The sequence below is a fragment of the Stenella coeruleoalba genome (genome assembly GCF_951394435.1).
Source record: "Stenella coeruleoalba genome assembly, chromosome: 15".
Classification (NCBI taxonomy): Eukaryota; Metazoa; Chordata; class Mammalia; order Artiodactyla; family Delphinidae; genus Stenella; species Stenella coeruleoalba.
The window spans coordinates 6,294,754-6,314,763 of NC_137161.1; the positions used below are offsets into that span (position 1 = coordinate 6,294,754).

The window sequence follows — 20,010 nt, forward strand, 5'->3', positions numbered from 1 at the left end:
TTTCAAACTCCTGGAAGCTACCTGAATGTCCGCATATAAGACAGGGGCTGAACAAACACAATGGCGCACTCTGCAGCGGGAAAAAAGAATGAGAAAGACCCCCTAAGAGCCACTTCGAAGGGATTTCCAAGAACCTTCTGTTAAGTGGAAAAAGCAAAGCCCCAAAGAATTTGGAAAGCTTGCTGTCCTTCACGTCGGAAAGAAGGGGTATGAGAAAATATACACGCATCTGTTCGTTTGTGCAAGAGAAAGGAAGGACAAAACAGAAACTAAGAGGCTGATCTCATCACTACAGGGCTTCGTGGAGGGCAGGAGGGTGTGGGATCCGGGTAGCCGGGATGAGGAAAGAGCGGCAGTTCCCTGGGTGTATCTTCTTCTAAATCTTTGACTCTTACTGGAAGCCAAAACATGCATTTCCCATGTGACCCAGCGACCGCAACCCGGGGCATTTATACCAGAAAGATGAAAATGCGTGTTCATGTAAAAACCTGCACACGATTCTTTGTAGCAGCTCTGTAATTATAACCGAAACGTACAAGAGACCAAAACTTCCCCCACACGGCAGGCAGAGGGTTCCATGGACTCAGCAGCAGACAGGCACGAAGTGCTGGCACATGAGACTACCTGGATAGATCTGAAGGGCCTTATGTTGGGTGAAAGAAGCCAGCCTCACAGGTCACACACTGTAGGGGACTTCCCTGGAGGTCCAGTGGTTAAGACTCTGAGCTCCCAATGTAGGGGGCTCGGGTTCGATCCCTGGTCGGGGAACTAGATAGATCCTGCACACCGCAACTAAGAGCCTGCATGCTGCAACTAAGGAGCTTGCGTGCCACAACTAAGAACCGGCGTAGCTAAATAAATACATAAATATTAAAAAAAAAATAAAAGGTCATACACTGTATGATTTCATTCACATAAACATTCTTGTAAGGACAAAACTCATAGAGATTGGGGACTTCCCTGGTGGCGGAGTGGTTAAGAATCCACCTGCCAACGCAGGGGACACGGGTTCAAACCCTGGTCCGGGAAGATCCCACATGCGCAGAGCAACTAAGCCCACGAGGCATGACTACTGAAGCCTGCGTGGCTAGAGCCCGTGCTCCACAACAAGGGAAGCCACTGCAATGAGAAGCCCACGCACCACAATGAAGAGCAGCCCTCGCTCGCTGCAACTAGAGAAAGCCTGCGCGGAGCAATGAAGACCCAACACAGCCAAAAATAACTATAAAATAATAAACAAAATTTTAAAAACATCACAGAGATGGAAACTGATTGGTGGTTGCCAGGGGTTGGGGGTCTCTGCTGGGATGGTGGAGTGGTGGGTCCACGCCTCCACACCCGGGATAAAACAACACAGAACTCCCCACACACATTGTTGCAATGTCAGTCTCCTGGTTTTGTGACTGTACTCAAGTAAGATGTAACCGCTGGGAAAAACCAATGCGGAAAACTAGGCCAAGTGTCTAAGGAGATACTCTGCTACTTTGAAACTTCCTGTGAATCTACAAATTTCCAAATAAAATGTTAGAGAATATGATTACGGGCCAAACAAACATGCTGGGCTGGGGGGAGGTTTGGTCCCTGAGCCAACACTTTGTAACCTCTGGTTTCCAGGAGCAGGGTAGCCCTGTTCGTGACCCTCTGCCAGTATTTCCTTTGGTCCCATTCCCCTGGTTCAGAGGCTGGTGACTAGGCCAGAGGGAGCGTGGATGTGTCATCCAAAGCATCAGAAAGAGCGGATGGAAAGAGTGTGTGTGTGTGTGTGTGTGTGTGTGTGTGTGTGTGTGTGTGTGTCCTGTATTGATTTTCTACTGCTGTGTAATAAGCTACCACAAAGCCACTTAGTGGCTTCACACTACACACATTTATTTTCTCACAGTTTCTGTGGGTTGGGAGTCTATGTTCTGGTAGGTGGCCTCATCTGCTCAGGCTCTCACCAGACTGGGATCCCCTCTGACTCGGGGGCCTCTTCCAGGTTACTGGTTGCTGGTAGAGCCCATGTCCTTGCAGTTGTATGGCTGAGATTCCGGGTTTCTTTTCTAGCTGTTGACTGGGGACCATTCTTGGATCCTGAAGGCTGCCCTCACGTCTCGGCCCCACGACCCATCACCTCGCGTATGGCAGTGGCCCCTTCAGGCCCCCAGGAGAGGGGTCTTGTCTAGGAATTCTGCCAACCACCCGAGTGAACCTCCTCTGACAGAGACAGCAGGTGTAGACAACTACAGCGATCCAGCGGCTACGATTTGCTGAGTCACTGCGGAGTGTGGTAACAGTGGGGTTTGAGCTGACCCTGGAACAACAGAGCCGAGCAGCTTTGTGGAGCTCTGGCTTCTCCATCTATATCTAATGCATTTTTGCCTGAAAATATTGCATGAAATGGACTGGGGGGAGGAAACACTGTTTTCCAGGCAACACCGAGGTCTGCAAAGCTCTGTGTTAGGGCGAGGCAAAGACCCGGGACGCTATTTTATGGGAATTGCTAAATCCAATTGTACAGCAGATTTCGTTCTCATTTATGTCCTCGATCGACTTGCTATAAGGCATTTTGATGTTCTGCTCTTTCTTAGGATTCCCTTCATTAGCGGGTAGTGACCTGGACAAAAGTAGACACAAAAATATGATATGAAATTACATTTTTGCCCATCAGACAAAGAGGGGCTATTTGTGAAGGTTATTGAATACACTGGTTCTCGATGAACACCTTTTCTGGTTGTTAACATATAAATAAGATTAGCATAAACTAGGATTGGCAAACTTTTCCTGTAAAGGGCTAGTTAGTAAATATTTTCAGCTTTGGGGCCAAAATGGTTTCTGTGCAGTAATTCAACTCTGCCACAGAGCACAAAAGCAACCACAGGCAATATGTAAATGGGTACAGCTGTGTTCCAATAAAAATTTATTTATGGTCACTGAAATGTGAATTTCATGTAATTTTTCGGGTTTTTTTTTGGCCTCATCCCATGGCTTGCGATCTTAGTTCCCTGACCAGGGATCGAACCCAGGCCCTCGGCAGTGAAAGTGCAGAGTCCTAACCACTGGACCGCCAGGGAATTCCCGAATTTCATGTAATTTTCATGTCATGAAATACAATTCATCATTTGATTTTTTTCAACCATATAAAAGTATAAACACCATTATTAGCTCATGGGCTGCACAAAAACCGGCCGTGGGCTGATCCGGCCCATGAGCCACGGTTTGGCAACCTTTACATTATCTCTATTCTAATCTAAAACGTGCCCCATGTTGACATCACAGGTGAAAACCAAAGTCTTTTTTCCTTATCTGCATTTCTTCAGAATGTGCTGTGAAAATAACTCACATAGTCCCATTTGCTTGAAAACACCCAGAAAGAGAACAGAAGGCACAAAGGAGGCGTCTCAGCTCCTTCCAGTTTTTCCACATCCTGGAAGTTGAAGTTTCGGCAAAAAGTAAAGGGTTCAGGGACCACTTTTCAAAGGTAGCGTCACAGTTACGAGAGGGGAAGAGATGGCCGGCTCTGATCTGAGGTCTCTTCCCGAACACGTATGTGCGACTGACCCTGAGGACTGTGCTCCGACGATGAGGATGAACTCTTTGAACTCTTTATGGCTGGGAAGGAAGGTGATGGAGAGTCAAGCCCACTTTAATTTGGACTGAAGTGGAAATAAGGGAATTTCCATGGTCTCGCATAGCTGACGTCTCTGCCCAGGCCTGCACCTGCAGGTCTCTCTTTTTTGTTTTTTAAGATGTTTTTTGATGTGGACCATTTTTTTTAAAGCCTTTATTGAATTTGTTACAATATTGCTTCTGCTTATGTTTTGTTTTTTTGCCACTAGGCGCATGTGGGATCTTAGCTCCCTGACCAGGGATCAAACCCGCACCCCCTGCATTGGAAGGCGAAGTCTTAACCCCTGGACTGCCAGGGAAGTCCCTGCATGTCTCTGAAACTACCAGGCTGGCCTAGATTAGAGGTCATGAGCTAACAGAACAGCCTGGAGTAAGTGTAGTTTCCATTAGCCATACAAACATGCCCAAATACCCATATTTTAAATAAGTATTATAAAGAATATTCATATTGACCAATTTGGGAACCCCTGGTTAGCTCATCTATATCTGAATTACATTAAAACATGGTTTGATTCTCCATTTCTCTGAATCCACTTAGACACATGTAACTGTTAGTTTTGTAGTAGAAAAGTCAATGCATGGGACCCATGAGACAGAATGAATAAGATGACTTTTCTGGTGGTAAGAAAATGAAATGATTCTAGAATCCACCATCCCCTTGACACACACACCTCCTAACAATAATTTTTTATTTTATTTCATTTTAAAACCTATAAAGTTGTCCTTTGTAATATAATAAATCATAAAGATAAAAAAAGGTTCTGTCTTTTGCAAAAATAGCTACTGTAAAGATAGTTATTAAGAAAATAATATCAGCATCTTACCACAAATTTCCCAAAAGCCTTATTCTACAAGGGCCATGGCACAGTGGCCAAGAATGTCACCCTACACTAATGCCTCTGTCCATGCACTTCTCACCACCCTCCACTCTAGAGGAAGTGAGGAAGGCAAGAACAAAACAATAACTGCTGTAAATGCTGGAGAGGGTGTGGAGGAAAGGGAACCCTCTTGCATTGTTGGTGGGAATGTAAATTGATACAGCCACTATGGAGAACAGTATGGAGGTTCCTTAAAAAACTAAAAGTAGAACTACCATATGACCCAGCCATCCCACTACTGGGCATAAACCCAGAGAAAACCATAATTCAAAAAGAGTCATGTACCAAAATGTTCATTGCAGCTCTATTTACAATAGCCCGCAGATGGAGACAACCTGAGTGCCCATCATCGGATGAATGGATAAAGACGATGTGGCACATATATACAATGGAATATTACTCAGCCATAAAAAGAAATGATAATGAGCTATTTGTTGTTTTTGTTTTTGTTTTTTGCGGTACGTGGGCCTCTCACTGTTGTGGCCTCTCCCGTTGCGGAGCACAGGCTCCGGACGCGCAGGCTCAGTGGCCATGGCTCACGGGCCCAGCCGCTCCGCGGCATGTGGGATCTTCCCCGACCGGGGCACGAACCCGTGTCCCCTGCATCGGCAGGCGGACTCTCAACCACCGCACCACCAGGGAAGCCCGAAATTGAGCTATTTGTAATGAGGTGGATAGACCTAGAGTCTGTCATACAGAGTGCAGTAAGTCAAAAAGAGAAAGACAAATACCGTATGGTAACACATATATATGGAATTTAAGGGGAAAAAAATGTCATGAACAAGCTAGGGGTAAGACAGGAATAAAGACACAGACCTACTAGAGAATGGACTTGAAGATATGGGGAGGAGGAAGGGTAAGCTGGGACAAAGCGAGAGAGTGGCATGGACATATATACACTACCAAACGTAAAATAGATAGCTAGTGGGAAGCAGCCGCATAGCACAGGGAGATCAGCTCGGTGCTTTGTGACCGCCTGGAGGGGTGGGATAGGGAGGGTGGGAGGGAGGGAGATGCAGGAGGGAAGAGATATGGGAACATACGTATATGTATAACTGATTCACTTTGTTATAAAGCAGAAACTAACACACCATTGTAAAGCAATTATACTCCAATAAAGATGTAAAAACAAACAAACAAACAAACAAAAAACAACAGTTAAACAAAACAATAACTGCTATGGCTACTGGTCTCACACTTTTTTCAAGGTTAAAAAAAGAGAAAGGAAAAAGGCCCCAAATTCGAGAATTCTTTTTCTTCAGAATAGTTTTACTAGTTTGCCTATGGTTTGTAAACACTCAAATTTTTCTCTCCTACTCTGACACACAAATCCACTCACTCGGAGTCTTCTTCTCCCCATATCTCATATATTGTAATATTATTGTGTGGCGCTGCAGGCATCTCTGAGTTGAGAAGCTTGAGGTTACTGCCTGTTGCCATGGCAGCTTTCAGATTCTGCACCTTGGACATGAATTTCACAAGGTCCATCTCGAGCTGGGTTAGGATATTGAATGCATGGTCTTCGCTGGGGGAAGCATTTTGATTTTTCTTTGTTGGAGAGCGTAATGAATAGCCTCGAAGGGCCGGAGGATTCTTCTGCTCCTGTCAAGAAAGATATTCGGGGTGAATAATACTGTTGATGTTGCTGGTTTTGACACAATTCTAAGAGAGCTGGGCTCACCTAAGAGAAGTTGGCTCTAGCATTGATCTAGCCCAGGGATTGGCAAACGATGGCCAAATCTGGCCCACCAGTTTTTCTTGTTAATAAAGTCTTATTGGAACACAGCCAGGCTCGTTCATTTGCATACTGTCTACGGCTGCTTTCATGCTCAAACAGCAGAGTTGAGTCCTTGCAACACAGACTGAATGGGCTGCACAGCTGAAAATATCAACTATCTGGCCTTTTACAGAAAAGGTTTGCCAACCCCTGCTCCCATCAGTTTGGACACAGAATCCTGAAGCGGGGGGTTTGTCCAGGAGCGAACATGCTGCCGTATTTCTCTCCCTTCCTCTTCTCAGAGCTGTTCAGCCACTTTATGGACAGGCTGTTACCTCTTTACACCTCTGATGCTTTATGACAGGTCTTTTCCTTTACCTGGGAAATGATACCATTTCCATTCAGTTCAGCAACTTGTAATGACTCAAACGCTAGGGAAATTAAAAATCAGGGGCAGTGAGTCTGCCTCCATTACTAATGTTGACCTGAAACACGCCAAGTTCTTGAATCTATCCTCAATTTGAAACATCTGATTTAACAGGATAAATATTGAGCCAAGGCTTTAGTTGCCCAGTAAACAGAAGGTGGTCTTCAACTATGAGTCCCCACCTCTGTGAGTTAAGATCTCCCATCCTCCCTAAGGACACGTCGGGAAATGAGTTAGCCAATGTTTCTCAGGACCAGAAGTAGGTACTCTGTATTCATACTCGTTGTACTTAACCGTCTTGCCTGTAACAACCAGAGTACGTGTTCCTCTGAGTCTAAGCTTTCTGCGGTGGAATCAACGTGGTGTGAAATACGGAGCCATCCTTACCTTACCCGTCTCACTATCTCCTCGAAACTTTAGCATCACATACAGCACGACAACAAAGAAAGGCCAGAGCCACTTGCTCGCAAGCCAGCCTTGGGCGTGCTCTGGGAGACTCTGCCGAATTCGAAAGCGCGCTCCGCAAGGCGCCTTCTCCTGGGGTTCTCTGGCTTTATCTCTCAGAGAAGAAAACGTAAAGGCATAGCCGCAGGAGAGGCACAGAGGAAAGAACAAGAACCATTTCAGTGTCCGCATGGTGAGCAGAGATGGGGGACAAAGTGGCTCATGGTGGGTTGGTCTGCCCTTGCACCCGGAGACTGGGAACCAGGGCTGGGCTGGGCGGTTGGTGATGTCACAAAGGCCCTGAACCAGAACTAGCTCTGGCCAATGTGATGACTTCAGGGCAGAGGATAAAGAGGCTCGCAGGGGTTGCCTGGGAGTAGGGCTTAAAGGGAAATAGCGAAATTTCCAGAGGGCAATAAAAAGAGAGGCGGGGGAGTGATAGAAGGCCATCTCCTTGCCACTATGTTCTTTCTGACCCTCATGCTCTACTGGGAGAGTCCATCTATTTTTGTTTTTCTATTTGTTGACTGCAGACGCTGTGGTGAGCAGAGCAGCCCAGGCATGTGTCCCTGTGGAGCTGAGAGCCTAGTGGGAAAGAAAGATATTAAACCAGAGGCTAAAAAAAAAAACAACCAAAAAAACAGAGGCTACAGACTAGGAGCCACTGATGTATTTTGGCCTACATTGTTTCTGAAAATGATTATTTGCCAATATTTAAATGTCGGTGGCGGGAGGGCTTCATTTAAAAAGGCCAGATTTCAAAGGAAACTAAGTTTCCTTTGAAAAGTATGGACCATCTGGTAACACGGGGGCCCCTCTCTGCTGGAGTTGAGTAGCAACCGCCCCTCTAGGTGGCCATGTTTTCTCCACAGTCCCCATCACTCCCTATCGCCTCACAGTTACACTCATTGACTTCACCTGAGTGTGCAATGCCTGAGTTAATTAAGAGTATCATTTATTTCATTAAAATTGTGATAAGGCTGGGCTTCCCTGGTGGCGCAGTGGTTGAGAGTCCGCCTGCCAATGCAGGGGACACGGGTTCGTGCCCCGGTCCGGGAAGATCCCACATGCCGCAGAGTGGCTGGGCCCGTGAGCCATGGCCGCTGAGCCTGCGTGTCCGGAGCCTGTGCTCCGCAACGGGAGAGGCCACAGCAGTGAGAGGCCCGCGTACCGCAAAAAAAAAAAAAAAAAAAAAAAAAAAAAAAGTTGTGATAGGGGGATTTCCCTAGTGGTCCAGTGGTTAAGACTGCACGCTCCCAATACAGAAGGCACGGGTTCAACCCCCGGTTGGGGAACTAAGATCCTGCATGCTGCACGGTGTGGCCAAAAAAGAAAAAAATAACATTTGTGATAAGAACAGAGAGCTTTAAGAGAACACAAGGGGGCAGCTCTAGGCTGGTTCAGGCAGGAAGGCTTTCCTGAAAAAGACATTCAGGTGGAACGTGTGGGATGGTCAGGAGCTGGCTGGGTAAGATGGGGAAGTGGCTGACGTCCAGGCAGGTGTGAAGACTCTGAGGCGAGAGGGACACAGCCTGCAGGACAACAGAGGCCGCTGCCAGGAGTACAGCCAGGGCTCAACGGCCAGTGCACTTGAAACCATCAGTTTCTAAAAATGACATGAAACAAAAAGTCCCGACTAATGGAACGCAGGGCTTGTACCTGTTCCGCTGGGTCACCTGATTCACACTTACTCCCGGGGAATAAAGCCTTCTGCTGGATATAACCAAGGGTCCATTGGGTGCCTCCCCTGTGCCTCTGTGTTGAGTGATGAAGTTCTGTGAGATGGTTTGAAACCAGGAGGAGAGACGGAGAGTGGGATCCGGCGGCACAGACTGCCCTGGGGCACATCCTCCCCCAGCTTGGGGTGGGGATGTGGGGCTCCCTGCCAAGAGCATCTGTGCAGGGCTTACGGGGGCGCGAGGCCCAAGAATTGATTAGGAAATAGGCACGGCTATTATAACCAGACTTATCTGTATGTAAAGGTATATAAATGCTGATCTGGGAAAGAAAATAGATAATTTTCAGGTTTGTTCTGGAAAAGTCCACAACAGAAATTCACTGATGTGTCATTCTGATAAAACTCCTCTATATTCACAATGTCAACACGTCCTCAGTTCCAACTTCCCACCCCGCTGAGGCACAGGACCCGGGACGGAGCAGGCTGCGCTCGGCTCTCCACCCCCTCCCCAGAATCCTCCCTCTGAGGCTGCTCCCTCCCGCCTCCGACCTTCCTCCCCCAGCTCCTTTGCCTGCTTTTTCATGGAAACCAGGGCCCTGGATCTGGTATAAAGAACCATCTGAATGATACAACTGTCTCCAGAAAGGCAGTGTTGAACCTGGATGTTCCTGATTCTTAGTCTCATAGGAGAATTTTATTAATTATTCACTTCAATACACTTTATGGATAAGATACACCAATTTTATGCACAGTTTCCCCCTTTTATAATCTTCTGCTGAGAGAGAAAGTGGAATTGACATGATGTCATAGAACTACAATCGCTATCAGTGCAATGGCTGCAATTTTCTTACTCAACGTTCGGGGAAGAAAGGAGAAAAATACAGAGATGAGAACAAGAGCAGACTTTAGACTTACTTTATTTTCGTACGAAATCATCGGGTGCCAACTAAACCTCCTCTCTCATCAAGGCGATCAGCAAGGAAGCCCCCTCAGTCCCCTCCCTGGCGCCAAGACGACCCCTCCTACAGCCCACAGCCCTGCAGGCGGAATGCACTTCAAACTCGCCCTTCCTCAAGTTCGGTTTCACTTGGCTTGTTTAATTAATTAACCACCGCGAGCAAAACCATAAGAGTCTGAGTCAAAATGAGCCAACCACATACCCATGAGGAATCTGGCATCTTTAATTATTTTAAGCATAAATAGTGCGGCCAGCGTGCTTTCGGCCGTGGGCGGGTCCACGCGCACTGGGGGAGGTGAGTGGAGAGGGTGACGGGGTGGGGCCGGCAGGGTCACCGAGCCCCCGTCTTGCCCTGCCACGCCGGCTCCGAGCTGTGGGGTGCGCCGAGGCCGCGCCCTGGGCCTCAGAAGCAGTAGGATGTGTGGGTGACCCAGTGGGCCGATTCCTCCTTGGAGCGCTTGGCGGAGCTGTGGGTCGTGAAAAGGGACTTGTAAGCTTCTGACTCTCCGCTGTCGGCGATGGACCTCTTCATGGCTCCACACGGAGGCTTCCCGGCTTTTCCGGAAGAGCTCCCCTGTGCTGCTGGAAAAATGAAAAGCCCAAAACTTTAAAGCTGGGACTACAGATTATTCCAGATGTCACATCCTCAAAAGTTCATTAATCCCAGGAATTTCCCTCCTGCTTTCTGGGGATGAATGTTGAAATACGTTATCTCAATTGCCAAGTCCTAAAAACAAATGAAGCTACTGTATTTAAAATCACACTCATCACGACTTGCTATATATTCTCGGCACTGGTCCCAGCTCTGGGGATGACGTACATCAGATCCCGAGGCCAGGTGGCTGAGGTGTGTGTCGGGGTACTGGAACCCATGAACACTCTGGAGGGCGATTACACCACAGGATTACACACTCCTTTATTTACCTCTTCAATCTGTGCTTTTCTTCTTTGTGAAATACTATTTTCTTTGCTAAAGGTAGTGAGTTTCCAGGCAAAGGCACTAAATTCTGGACTATGCACCAAATGGAACGGCTCTCGGTCAAGAGCAGGTGGAGGAAGGCCGGCTCGAGTGCACACGTGGTGCACAGCGAGCCCCAGCCTTAAATTAGGGAACGCCTGAGTCAGGCCTCGGCGCCCCTTGTTAGCCTGGCACCAAGTGCAGACTCCACAGGAAAACTGGCATTTGTGCCCGCACCCCTTCTGTCCCGAGAGGGCTCCTGCTCTAAGGTGAATCAACTGTTTCTTAGTTACCCGCCAAGAGAGCTCAGTGAACTATTCAGAGACACCACTAGGACGAGCTTGAGTCCTCGAATTCGCGCCAGCAAAACCGTGACGCACCCACGCAGGTTCCCAGCTGTCTAAGTGGCCCACTGCCATCTCAATAGGACCCACCTGCACTTCTGGGAGGCAAGGTGGTTTTCTTCTCTTGAGAATCAAGGCTGGTTTCTTCGGGCTTCCCTGTCTTCATTTTTGATGGTCCTGGGGCTTCTGTGAAAGAACAAAGTAAGCAAAACAAAACAACATCAGGAACTTATTTAGGAAACAGGCCTATGGCCTTATTTTTGCTAAGATAAGGACCTCTTTAAGCATCTTACCTTCACTGACATCTGATTTTGAGAGAGACTCTGCCACCTTGGGTTTCTTTGTTTTCTGTGAAAAGAAAGGGGGTGGGGGGAGGGGCGGACACGTGCTCAGATGCACTGATTTCGGTGTCAGTGTGGCTCCCGCCAGTCCGGGAGCCCAGTGAGAGGCCAACACGGGTCACTCAGGGCAGGCCTCCCGCTGAAGAGGACTCTGATCCTCTGCCCTAAACCTCGGCCTCCCCACGTGTTTCCAGTTGTGCACTCTGGCCTCACATGACATACATCCGCAGAGATCTGCTCAGCTGTATAGTTACATTCCAAAACCACATCCTCAAAAAACCTAAGTGCGGAGGACAGGTTTCAGTGGTAACAGTCAGTGTTAATGGTGACGACTGCACACAAAAGAGCAGTTACCTGGATGATAACATAAGTCCAGCCAGTACCGAATCTCAACCTTTCCAGGAAGACTTCTTCAAAGTTGTCCAACTGCTCTGACACTTGTGTATTTAACTATAAGGGCTTGAGGCCTGTACTAAGGAACACTTGAGCCAATTCTCCTCAGCTCTGGATCACTTCTGTCAGAATTCTGTCGCTCATAATCGTTAAACTGGTCAGCAAAAATTTAAGGAATGCAACAAACCGTTCTAAAACCACACAGCTGATTCAATCACAGAAAGGACAAACAGGACTTACGTTCACTCAGAGAATTTACTTTAAACATGCCGTTTTCCTAAGCATGCAAAAGGTGGCATTAAAGATACGCAGCCTAAACGTTTCTGAAGGCTCCCATCACTAGAAAACATCAAAGACCTTGCTCAGGCAGTGGCCCTGAACCTGTAATATGTATATGCTACGTGATCTGTAACACTTGCATAAAACATAAACACATCCTGTTCATTTCACACATGCAAGACATGCATTCACATTTGTGAAGGTAACACGTCATCCTTCAAAAAAAAAAAATGCAGAAAGCTGCTTATTTCTAAGCCCTCCATTCAGAGCTGAGGTTATCTGAAAAGCACGAGCAACGAGGCCTTAGACAGGAAATGCTATGCCCTGTCTCCAGCTGCGGGTATACTGGGGAAATATTTTGGTTTCCTGGTAGCCATCTCTAGGAAGCATTCCCAGAAGCTCTGGGAAGTATCCTGCCTCCAGAGAGGGGTGTGTTAGTTCCACCGGGCTTTGAACAACTTGGCAGGAAGCCTGGGACAGAGGAGACGGCTCACTAAAGTAAGAAGAAGGCTAATGACCATACCAATGTCTCTAGGAGCTTCCATTAAAATACAATTTTTCCCTTTTGTGCTTCTTAAAAACTGAACTTGATCAATAGTAGCAACAAAGAACAAGTTGGTAAATGTCCTCAAAAATACCTCAAACTTCTATTCGCTTCTAAACCCGAACTCACCCCTTTAAATGACAGAGCGTCTCTTTCTTTCTCATGAATATTGCAATAACCTTGTACAAGACCGCTTCACGGAGCACTTCTACTGGTATTTGATCACAAAAGCTGGGCACAATTCCTTATACTACAGAACCATCCACACACATTATCTATTTTCTACCTAAGTGAAGCTATCAAAGGAGGAAATGCCAGTGGTTTGGCTCTGAGAATTCTGGGCCCACACACAATAACGATACTGCTATCATATTCTCAGCTTTTTAAAGCCTCACGACCATGAATTATGTATTATTCCAGGGTGATACGGTCTTGCACTTTCCTCTATTATGATTTTAAAGAATGAAAAAGCTGAAAAATCTTTAATTATTACATCACTGGTAAATGCAGCCAGCAGCACAGAACCAGGCAGGCTATTTCTCTTCACAACTTTATGTCCTCAGGATACTGAAACTAATTTTCTAATACTTTAGGCATTCTTTTGCCTTAGTTCTGATGGCATGAAGTTTCTCCCACATTTACCCTGAACATTTTTTTTTTTTTTTTTTAAAGAAAGAAAAAAAGACCATGGCTATCATCTGTAAGTACTCAAGAAACAACAAAATTTACTACTGGATCCAGAATCAGTGACACATTGAATGATTTCTTAGCTGCTCAACTGTTTTGAGCCTGCTCATCACATCAGATCATTAAGCACGGATTCCACTGCTTATGGAAGGTGGTTCTAAACCTGGGGCGCAAAGCAAAGCCTTCACCCCAGCACCCCCGACCCAGAGCGCCGGGCATCAGCAAGCATCGCCGGGGCGCCACTCAAGACCGCGGCCAGGGGAGGCTCCGGACGGCCAGGCAGCGGCTTCCACGGGGGGAAGGCTGCTTGTCTCCTCGCTCCAGGGAGTGCAGGGAGGGGGTGTGCGTGCGTGTGTGTGTCTGCATGTGTGTGTGTGTGTGTGTGTGTGCATGCACGCGTGTGCGTGTGTGTCTGCATGCGTGTGTGTGTGGCTGCATGCGTGCGCGCATCTGCATCTGCACTCCCAGGAGGGGGTGGGAAGCACAGGCCCCGGGCTCCCCCCAGATCTCTAGGACGTTCAAACCTGGGCCGCACAGGCTCTGCAGAGGTGCTGGGGGTGGTGTCTTTCACTCCTCCTCAGTTTTACAAGGTGTGACACCAAGCCTCTTACACGCAGTGCCCGCGCAGCAATCGTGGTGGCCGCCTTGCCCTCCGGACGCACTTCACAGGCCTGAGCTTTTCTACCCTCCTGCCCACACCCGCCCCCCGCAGGTGGCGTGAACCCCCGCCCCCCTTCACCGATGAGGCAGCCGAGCGCAGGGCAGACCACTGAGCTCGACCCAGCAAGGCCGCCTGGAATCTTCTAGAGCCCAGGCCCGCCTGGTCATAAAAAACACCTCGATCGCAGCGAACTCCGAACCAGCACCAGCAGCACAGCTGGCGGGTTTGCGACGGGCTCTGGAGCAGAACCTGCAGACTTGACTTGCGCCCAGACTCGGGAAGGTGAGGAACTGAGCCTAGGACTCTGGTACCTTTCCCAGCTTGGATCGCAGCCTCCTCCCCTCCATCCTTCTCTTCAGCGTTTCCACGTCCTCCTTGGTGCCATTGAGCACGATGACGTCGTCCTCCTGGAAGGCAGCCCCACACTGAAGAGGACGAAAGAGAGAAGACGACAGATTCCGTCACCACGCGGAAAGCAGCTACCCTCAGGCCCTCACTCTTAGCCCAACCACGGGCCCTCAAGCTCTTGGGAAATTCCTGTTGTTTCCCCACCTGCACCTTGGCTTGGCCAGTTTTTGACCCCGAGCCCTGCTTGGGAAAGTTTCTGTGTACAGGGTAGCATAGCAGGCCTGCCTGCCAGACTGGCCCTGGCTGGTGTCTAGGAACTTGGATTTCTGCAGGGTTCCTTCCACTTCCTAATTGTGTTGGGCTTCTTTGCTTACAGGCCTCCCCACTGGACCCGACCTCCAGGGGCCCCATGCAAAGACCCAAGCACAGGGTGGACGTTTAGGAAATGTCTGTTTAAGGGATCATTAGCAATACTTATTGAGCACCTACTGCTGGCTCATCTCATGAGGACTGACTTAATAAGAGCCTGTGAGACTCACACTCAGCTGAGCCAAGGCTAAAAGCGAGAGGCCGGGGGATCTCACATTCCAGACAGAGGTTTGCAACCTTGACCTTACATCAGCATCTCCAGGGAGATCCCTGAGACCCACGCCGGTTTCTGATTCAGGAGTTCTAGGGTGGGACCCGATAATTTGCATTTCTAATGTTTTTTCAGGTCATGCAGATGCTGCCTGTGGGGGAACCAGGCTTTGAGAACCACTGTTCTAGAGTTTAGGAAGTTGGTCAATTAGGGTAAATGGGCTAAATCCCAGCAGGAGAGGGGAAGGACCAATCCGGAGGCACAGCCTGCATTTCGGCTCTTTCCTGGGCTGCAGCTGCCCACTGTCATGCCCACAGGGGATCTGCATTTTCAATTGCTCCCTGGGGAGCCAGCACTGCTGAGGACAGTGTTTGGGCCAGCATCCATTTCGGGGGTTTGTTTCCCTCTTCCTGTGAGTTCTCTAGAGTCCCTCTGCCTAGACCTTGGCCTCAGTTACCGCATCTGTTAAATGGGGATAAACTGAACTCCCAGCATGATCGGGTTGAGGCAAGAATTAAGGGTAACGCCGTAGGGAATGGAGCCCAGAGCTGGGCACTGAACACTCAATCAACCATCACCAGTTTTGCATTTTCCTAACACGGATGGAACTACAAGTTCCAGCCCTCAGCATCGTGTCTCTAACTAGCTTCCCTAGGCTGAAGCATCGCATAACCTGAGTTCCTCACCCATGGATTCAACCAACTTCAGACAGAAAATATTTGGGAAGAAAATATTTTCCAGAAAGTTCCAAAAAGCAACACTTGAATATTATATAAATAGTTGCCATGTACCAGTGCAGGTCCTGGCAACTATTTACATAGACCAGCAACTATTTACGTAACATTTACACTGTATTTACAACTATTTACATAGAATTTACATTATATTAGGTATTATAAGTAACTTGAAGATGACTTAAAGTAAACGGGGAAGATGGGTGTCCGTTATACGCAAACGCTACACCACTTTATATAAGGGGCTTGAGCATGTGCGGATTTCAGTATATGCGGGAGTCCTGGGCCAATCCCCCCAGCCCCCCAACCGACAGGGAGGGATGACAGTACGCGCTGCTGCATTTTCCTCGCTGGGAGTTGTGCCCCTCGTGGAAGGGAGAAAGCATAAGGAAGCCTCACGTGGATTTCTCTAGACTCTGCCTGGGTCTCTGCCCGTTACCATCTGAGGGCTACACAGCCCTGCTGGATCACTGGACAAACCTGGGCGGTGAGGACGGCCGTAGGCCGAGTCCACGCCCAGTATCTCTCTCATAGAAAACATTCTCAGTACAAGAAAAGCCACACAACTGCTCTTTTTCTTAAAAGTTGCCACAGCTTTCCCAGCACCTCTTAACACACAGAGGAGCCGGTCACCGTCTGCTGACTCTCCTTGGCCGCTGCCTTAGCTGGGTTATTTATTGTGGTTCTGTGTCCAAAACCCACAGCTCTAGGTCAAAGTCGGCTCTTTTTCTAAGGTGGTAAAGACCCACAAAGCCTGAGGCTGGTGCCACAGCGAGGAGCTCTGTGCACAGACAGGGGGCGTCTGGTATGGCGTCTGGCCAGGGCTGCCTCTGGAGAACAGAGATGCCAGGAGGCCAGGGGAGGGGAACAGCCCCTCTGCAGGGGAAGGCCACCTGGGAAGCCCCGGGCTGTGGGAGACTGGGGCAGAGCCTTCCCCTGGGGGCTGTCCTCCTTGGAGAGAGAAGGAAAAAGGATCTGCAGGAACAGAATCAGGTGGTAGATAAGGCCCGGTGGGGCTTGGGGCTCGGGCTCTGGCGTCAATAACCCTCCTTAGCGCATCTGCTCCCCTGCCCCGTCACAGCCCTCACCCTCCTCCCTCGCGGGCTTTCTGCGCCTCTTTCCACCACTCTTGCTGCCCGGGTCTGACTGATCGTGCCAGTGGTCCGCAGCCTCCTTCCCTGCACACGATTGTTTAGTTGTCTACGTGTGACGGTGGGCCCTGTCCTGCCTACAGCTGTGGTGTGTTGTACCAGAGTTGTAGTCCTAGAGTTGAATCAGCTGCTAGTAACAACACTGAGCCGGGAACCTTGCACGCTAAAACTTGAGATATTTTGCTCTTTGTCTCCAAAATTCAAAAAATCCACTAATACCAAACCCACCCCTCAAGGACTCAGCTGCCTGGACCTGAGCGGGCAGCCCCTGGGGACGGCAGCACGTGGCCCTACCTCCAGCTACGGGCCCAGCACCTGTTCTGGGGTCATGCCTGACCTCACCAGGCTTCTGCTGGAACCCAGGGCCCTGCGTGGAGCAGCCCGTCCCTGGAGGCGAGTAAAACCAGGGCAGGAAGCAGGTTTCTGCCACGATGTCAGCTGCCAGACAGGGGCTCTCCTCCGTGGACTAAAGGGCGGGGGGGCCTTAGAAAGGGAGTGGGGCTGCTGCAAAGGCCAGCGGCCCAAAGGGACTGACCCTCTCTTTGCTTATAAAAGTAATAGGTACACAAAGTAGAAAACACCTGGATTTCCCATTTTTCTATGTGTACTGTTCCCGTACAGGTGAAATCACATATTCATTTTCAGTTTTGCTTCCTTTTATGACTTGTACCTCAGATGTCCAAAAAAGGTGGGAAATGGCTAAATAAATCATAATACATTCCTAAAAAGGAAGCGTATACAGTTATGTTAAGAGTTTTCGACAACACAGCATATGCTCAGTATATGTTAAATAGAAAAGCAGACTAGACGTTGTATATTTACATGACCTCTGGATGTTAATTTTTTTTAAATATTGAAAAAAAAAAGGCCAGTAGGAAAGTGCTGAAGGAAACAGAATCAAGAGTAATATGCTACTATGTCTGTATATTTATATCACAAACAAGTGGAATAGTGGTTTCTCAATCTTTGTTCCTACAAATAATAATTGTGATGAACAACTGATTACGTGCATCTTTGACCCCCAAATTCCACTTCTGAGACTTGCTTGTTCTCTATCACAGAACCCTGTTTCCTGTATTCATGGCTTATGATAAATGAACGTATGCCTGTATGTGTGTATTGACTTTTAAAACAGGGCTTCCCTCTGTCACACTGTAAGCTCCAAATGGGAAGGTTTTGTCTTTATCTTTCATGGCTGTAGCTGAGTCTTAAGCCCAGGGTCCTGCACACAGTGGATGTTCAGTAAATAATTGCTGAATGAAGGAATGAGAACATGACCTAAAGAAATATTTCAAACCAGGATGAAAGGGAGTGAAATTTTAAAGCCAAATAGCTCCTCTAGAAGGTCATGAACTTCACACTCCTTACAACATGTGAGAATGCCCATCATACCACGTAAAGGAAGGAGAAAAAAAACTTATGCTAACCTAAAAAGCAGAAGAAGACAGCTCCTTTTTGGCTTTAAGAAACATAAAACACCCCACTGTATTCACAGCGCCTCTTTTGTAATTTACATGTTTACGCTCTATGTCTGTTTTATTTATTAGGATTTTCATCTTTCAAAAATTTTAGTTGAATCACATCAGTATAAGGAGCTGATACAGGGCTTCCCTGGCGGCGCAGTGGTTAAGAATCCGCATGCCAGTGCAGGGGACACAGGCTCGAGCCCTGGTCTGGGAAGATCCCACATGCCGCGGAGCAACTAGGCCCGTGCGCCACAACTACTGAGCCTGCGCTCCAGAGCCCGCGAGCCACAACTACTGAAGCCCGCATGCCTAGAGCCCGTGCTCCGCAACAAGAGAAGCCACCGCAATGAGAGTAGGCCAACGCTCACTGAAACTAGAGAAGAGTAGGCCTCGCTCACTGAAACTAGAGAAAGCCTGCGTGCAGCAACGAAGACCCAATGCAGCCAAAAATAAATAAATTAAATAAATAAATTAAAAAAAAAAAAGAAGCTGATACATTAAGCCTGTTTTTTTGTCCATTTATTACAACACTCCGTTCAGCATGGCTGGTTTTACTCTGTGTCTCCCTTAGAGCTATGGGAGTACAAAGCTGCACGCAGGCAACTCTCCGCATCATTTTCTCAGGTTCTTCCACTGCTTTTTTCCAGGTTAAGCATGTGAGGTCCAGGTGAAATCCAGCGCCAATCCTCTTCCCCCAGGGACGGACCTGCCAGGCCAGTTCAGCAGCACTCACAGGACAATTTAAAACAAGCCCTCGGGGTTGGGGCAGAGTTGGAGCAACACTTCAGCAGCTGACAGGGTGGCCTTTCCTTTCCTGACTCTTGTCTGATAAAATTAGTCTCTCAACTCACAGAATGTGAACAACTCCATGCAAACATATACACGGTCTCCCCACTAAAAGGCTGCACGGACCTGTTTCTATATAAAAGGCACACATGTCACACGTGCAGCAATGCTGCGTCCCCTTAAGACTAGAGACTAGGTTCTATCTGCCTAGTTAAGAAATCTTTCTAGGGCAACAGCAACATCTGTTCTGCAAAAGAGCAACAGGTATCTCGAGTCACCGCAGCAGGTGAAGAAAAGCTGAACTCGGCTGACTAAATAAAGAGCTCAGGTGTCTGGACACCCACGAGGGTGAGAGTCTCTGCAGGGTGTGATTCACGTCTCTTGGCTTCACTATTCTCGACAGACACATCTGGGATAAACCTAAAGAGAGGTCCAGCGAGCGGGAGGACCTTTTAAACCAGAAAAGGAAGGATGTTAGGAGGAAAAGTATCCATCGGAGAATAACGAAAGGGAGTCATTACTAACCATGCACAGACGGCCGCGGGAGGACGGGGCACGGCAGGGCGCACCTGCCTCCCTGAAGTCAGGCCTCTGGAGAGCCACACTGAAGCACTCCGAATGCTACTTAGGAATCAAATGAGATTTTTAAACGACTTTTATTTATCCCTTTAATGAAAAAGTGTCCGATAACCAAACCTAGCCTCCTACTTTTAAAGACATTTAAAGAATTTGACCCAGGACTGCCAGGATTTCATCCAGCTTTCAGAATCCAACAATTACCCTGCGCTGCCCTTCACCTGGGCTGGGTGTTTTCTGCTGTTTGTTTTGTAAGGCAGGGGGCCAGCCCTGAAGAAATACGCAGGTTCTATTTTCCAACCCATGCGTCAGGATCAACAAGAATAAAATCCTCCAGGGATGAAAGGGTAACAAAACCTGCCAAGCAACTCTGTTCATGTGATTTCAGCCAGAGCCACAGCAAGGAAGCAACTGAAGGAAAAAAAAAGCCAGGCTGGGCGCGGACACGGCCAGG

General features: G+C 48.2%; 2 protein-coding genes across 3 annotated transcripts in view; both read right to left on the bottom strand.

The window, feature by feature from the left end:
* Nucleotides 1-5,743: 5,743 nt before the first annotated feature.
* LOC307198937 (protein FAM209-like) lies at nucleotides 5,744-7,407 on the bottom strand. Its single transcript, XM_079946300.1, has 2 exons — nucleotides 7,016-7,407; nucleotides 5,744-6,086 (listed from the first exon to the last, which is right to left on the bottom strand). Exons 1-2 carry the CDS (start codon nucleotides 7,262-7,264, stop codon nucleotides 5,820-5,822), a joined length of 516 nt encoding a protein of 171 aa, XP_079802426.1. The 5' UTR covers nucleotides 7,265-7,407; the 3' UTR covers nucleotides 5,744-5,819.
* A 2,144-nt stretch (nucleotides 7,408-9,551) lies between these two features.
* The window catches only part of RTF2 (replication termination factor 2), a 40,389-nt gene continuing 29,930 nt past the window's right edge, over nucleotides 9,552-20,010 (bottom strand). Inside the window, exons 6-9 of one of the 2 annotated variants that reach the window (XM_079946161.1) lie at nucleotides 14,227-14,340; nucleotides 11,304-11,358; nucleotides 11,101-11,196; nucleotides 9,552-10,287 (exon numbers count right to left, since the gene is read on the bottom strand). In XM_079946161.1, the coding sequence (XP_079802287.1) occupies nucleotides 10,112-10,287; nucleotides 11,101-11,196; nucleotides 11,304-11,358; nucleotides 14,227-14,340 (441 nt within the window). In that variant the 3' untranslated portion in view covers nucleotides 9,552-10,111. Of the gene's footprint in view, nucleotides 10,291-11,100; nucleotides 11,197-11,303; nucleotides 11,359-14,226; nucleotides 14,341-20,010 lie in introns of both variants that reach the window. The other variant, XM_079946160.1, reaches the window with a different exon arrangement.

Bases quoted from the DNA above. Each gene is read 5' to 3' on its own strand.
- LOC307198937 (XM_079946300.1), bottom strand. From the start codon at position 7,264: ATGCGGACACTGAAATGGTTCTTGTTCTTTCCTCTGTGCCTCTCCTGC. The intron at 6,087-7,015 runs GTAAGGATGGCT...CTTTCTTGACAG, and splicing joins GAGATAGTGAGACGGGTAAG to GAGCAGAAGAATCCTCCGGC.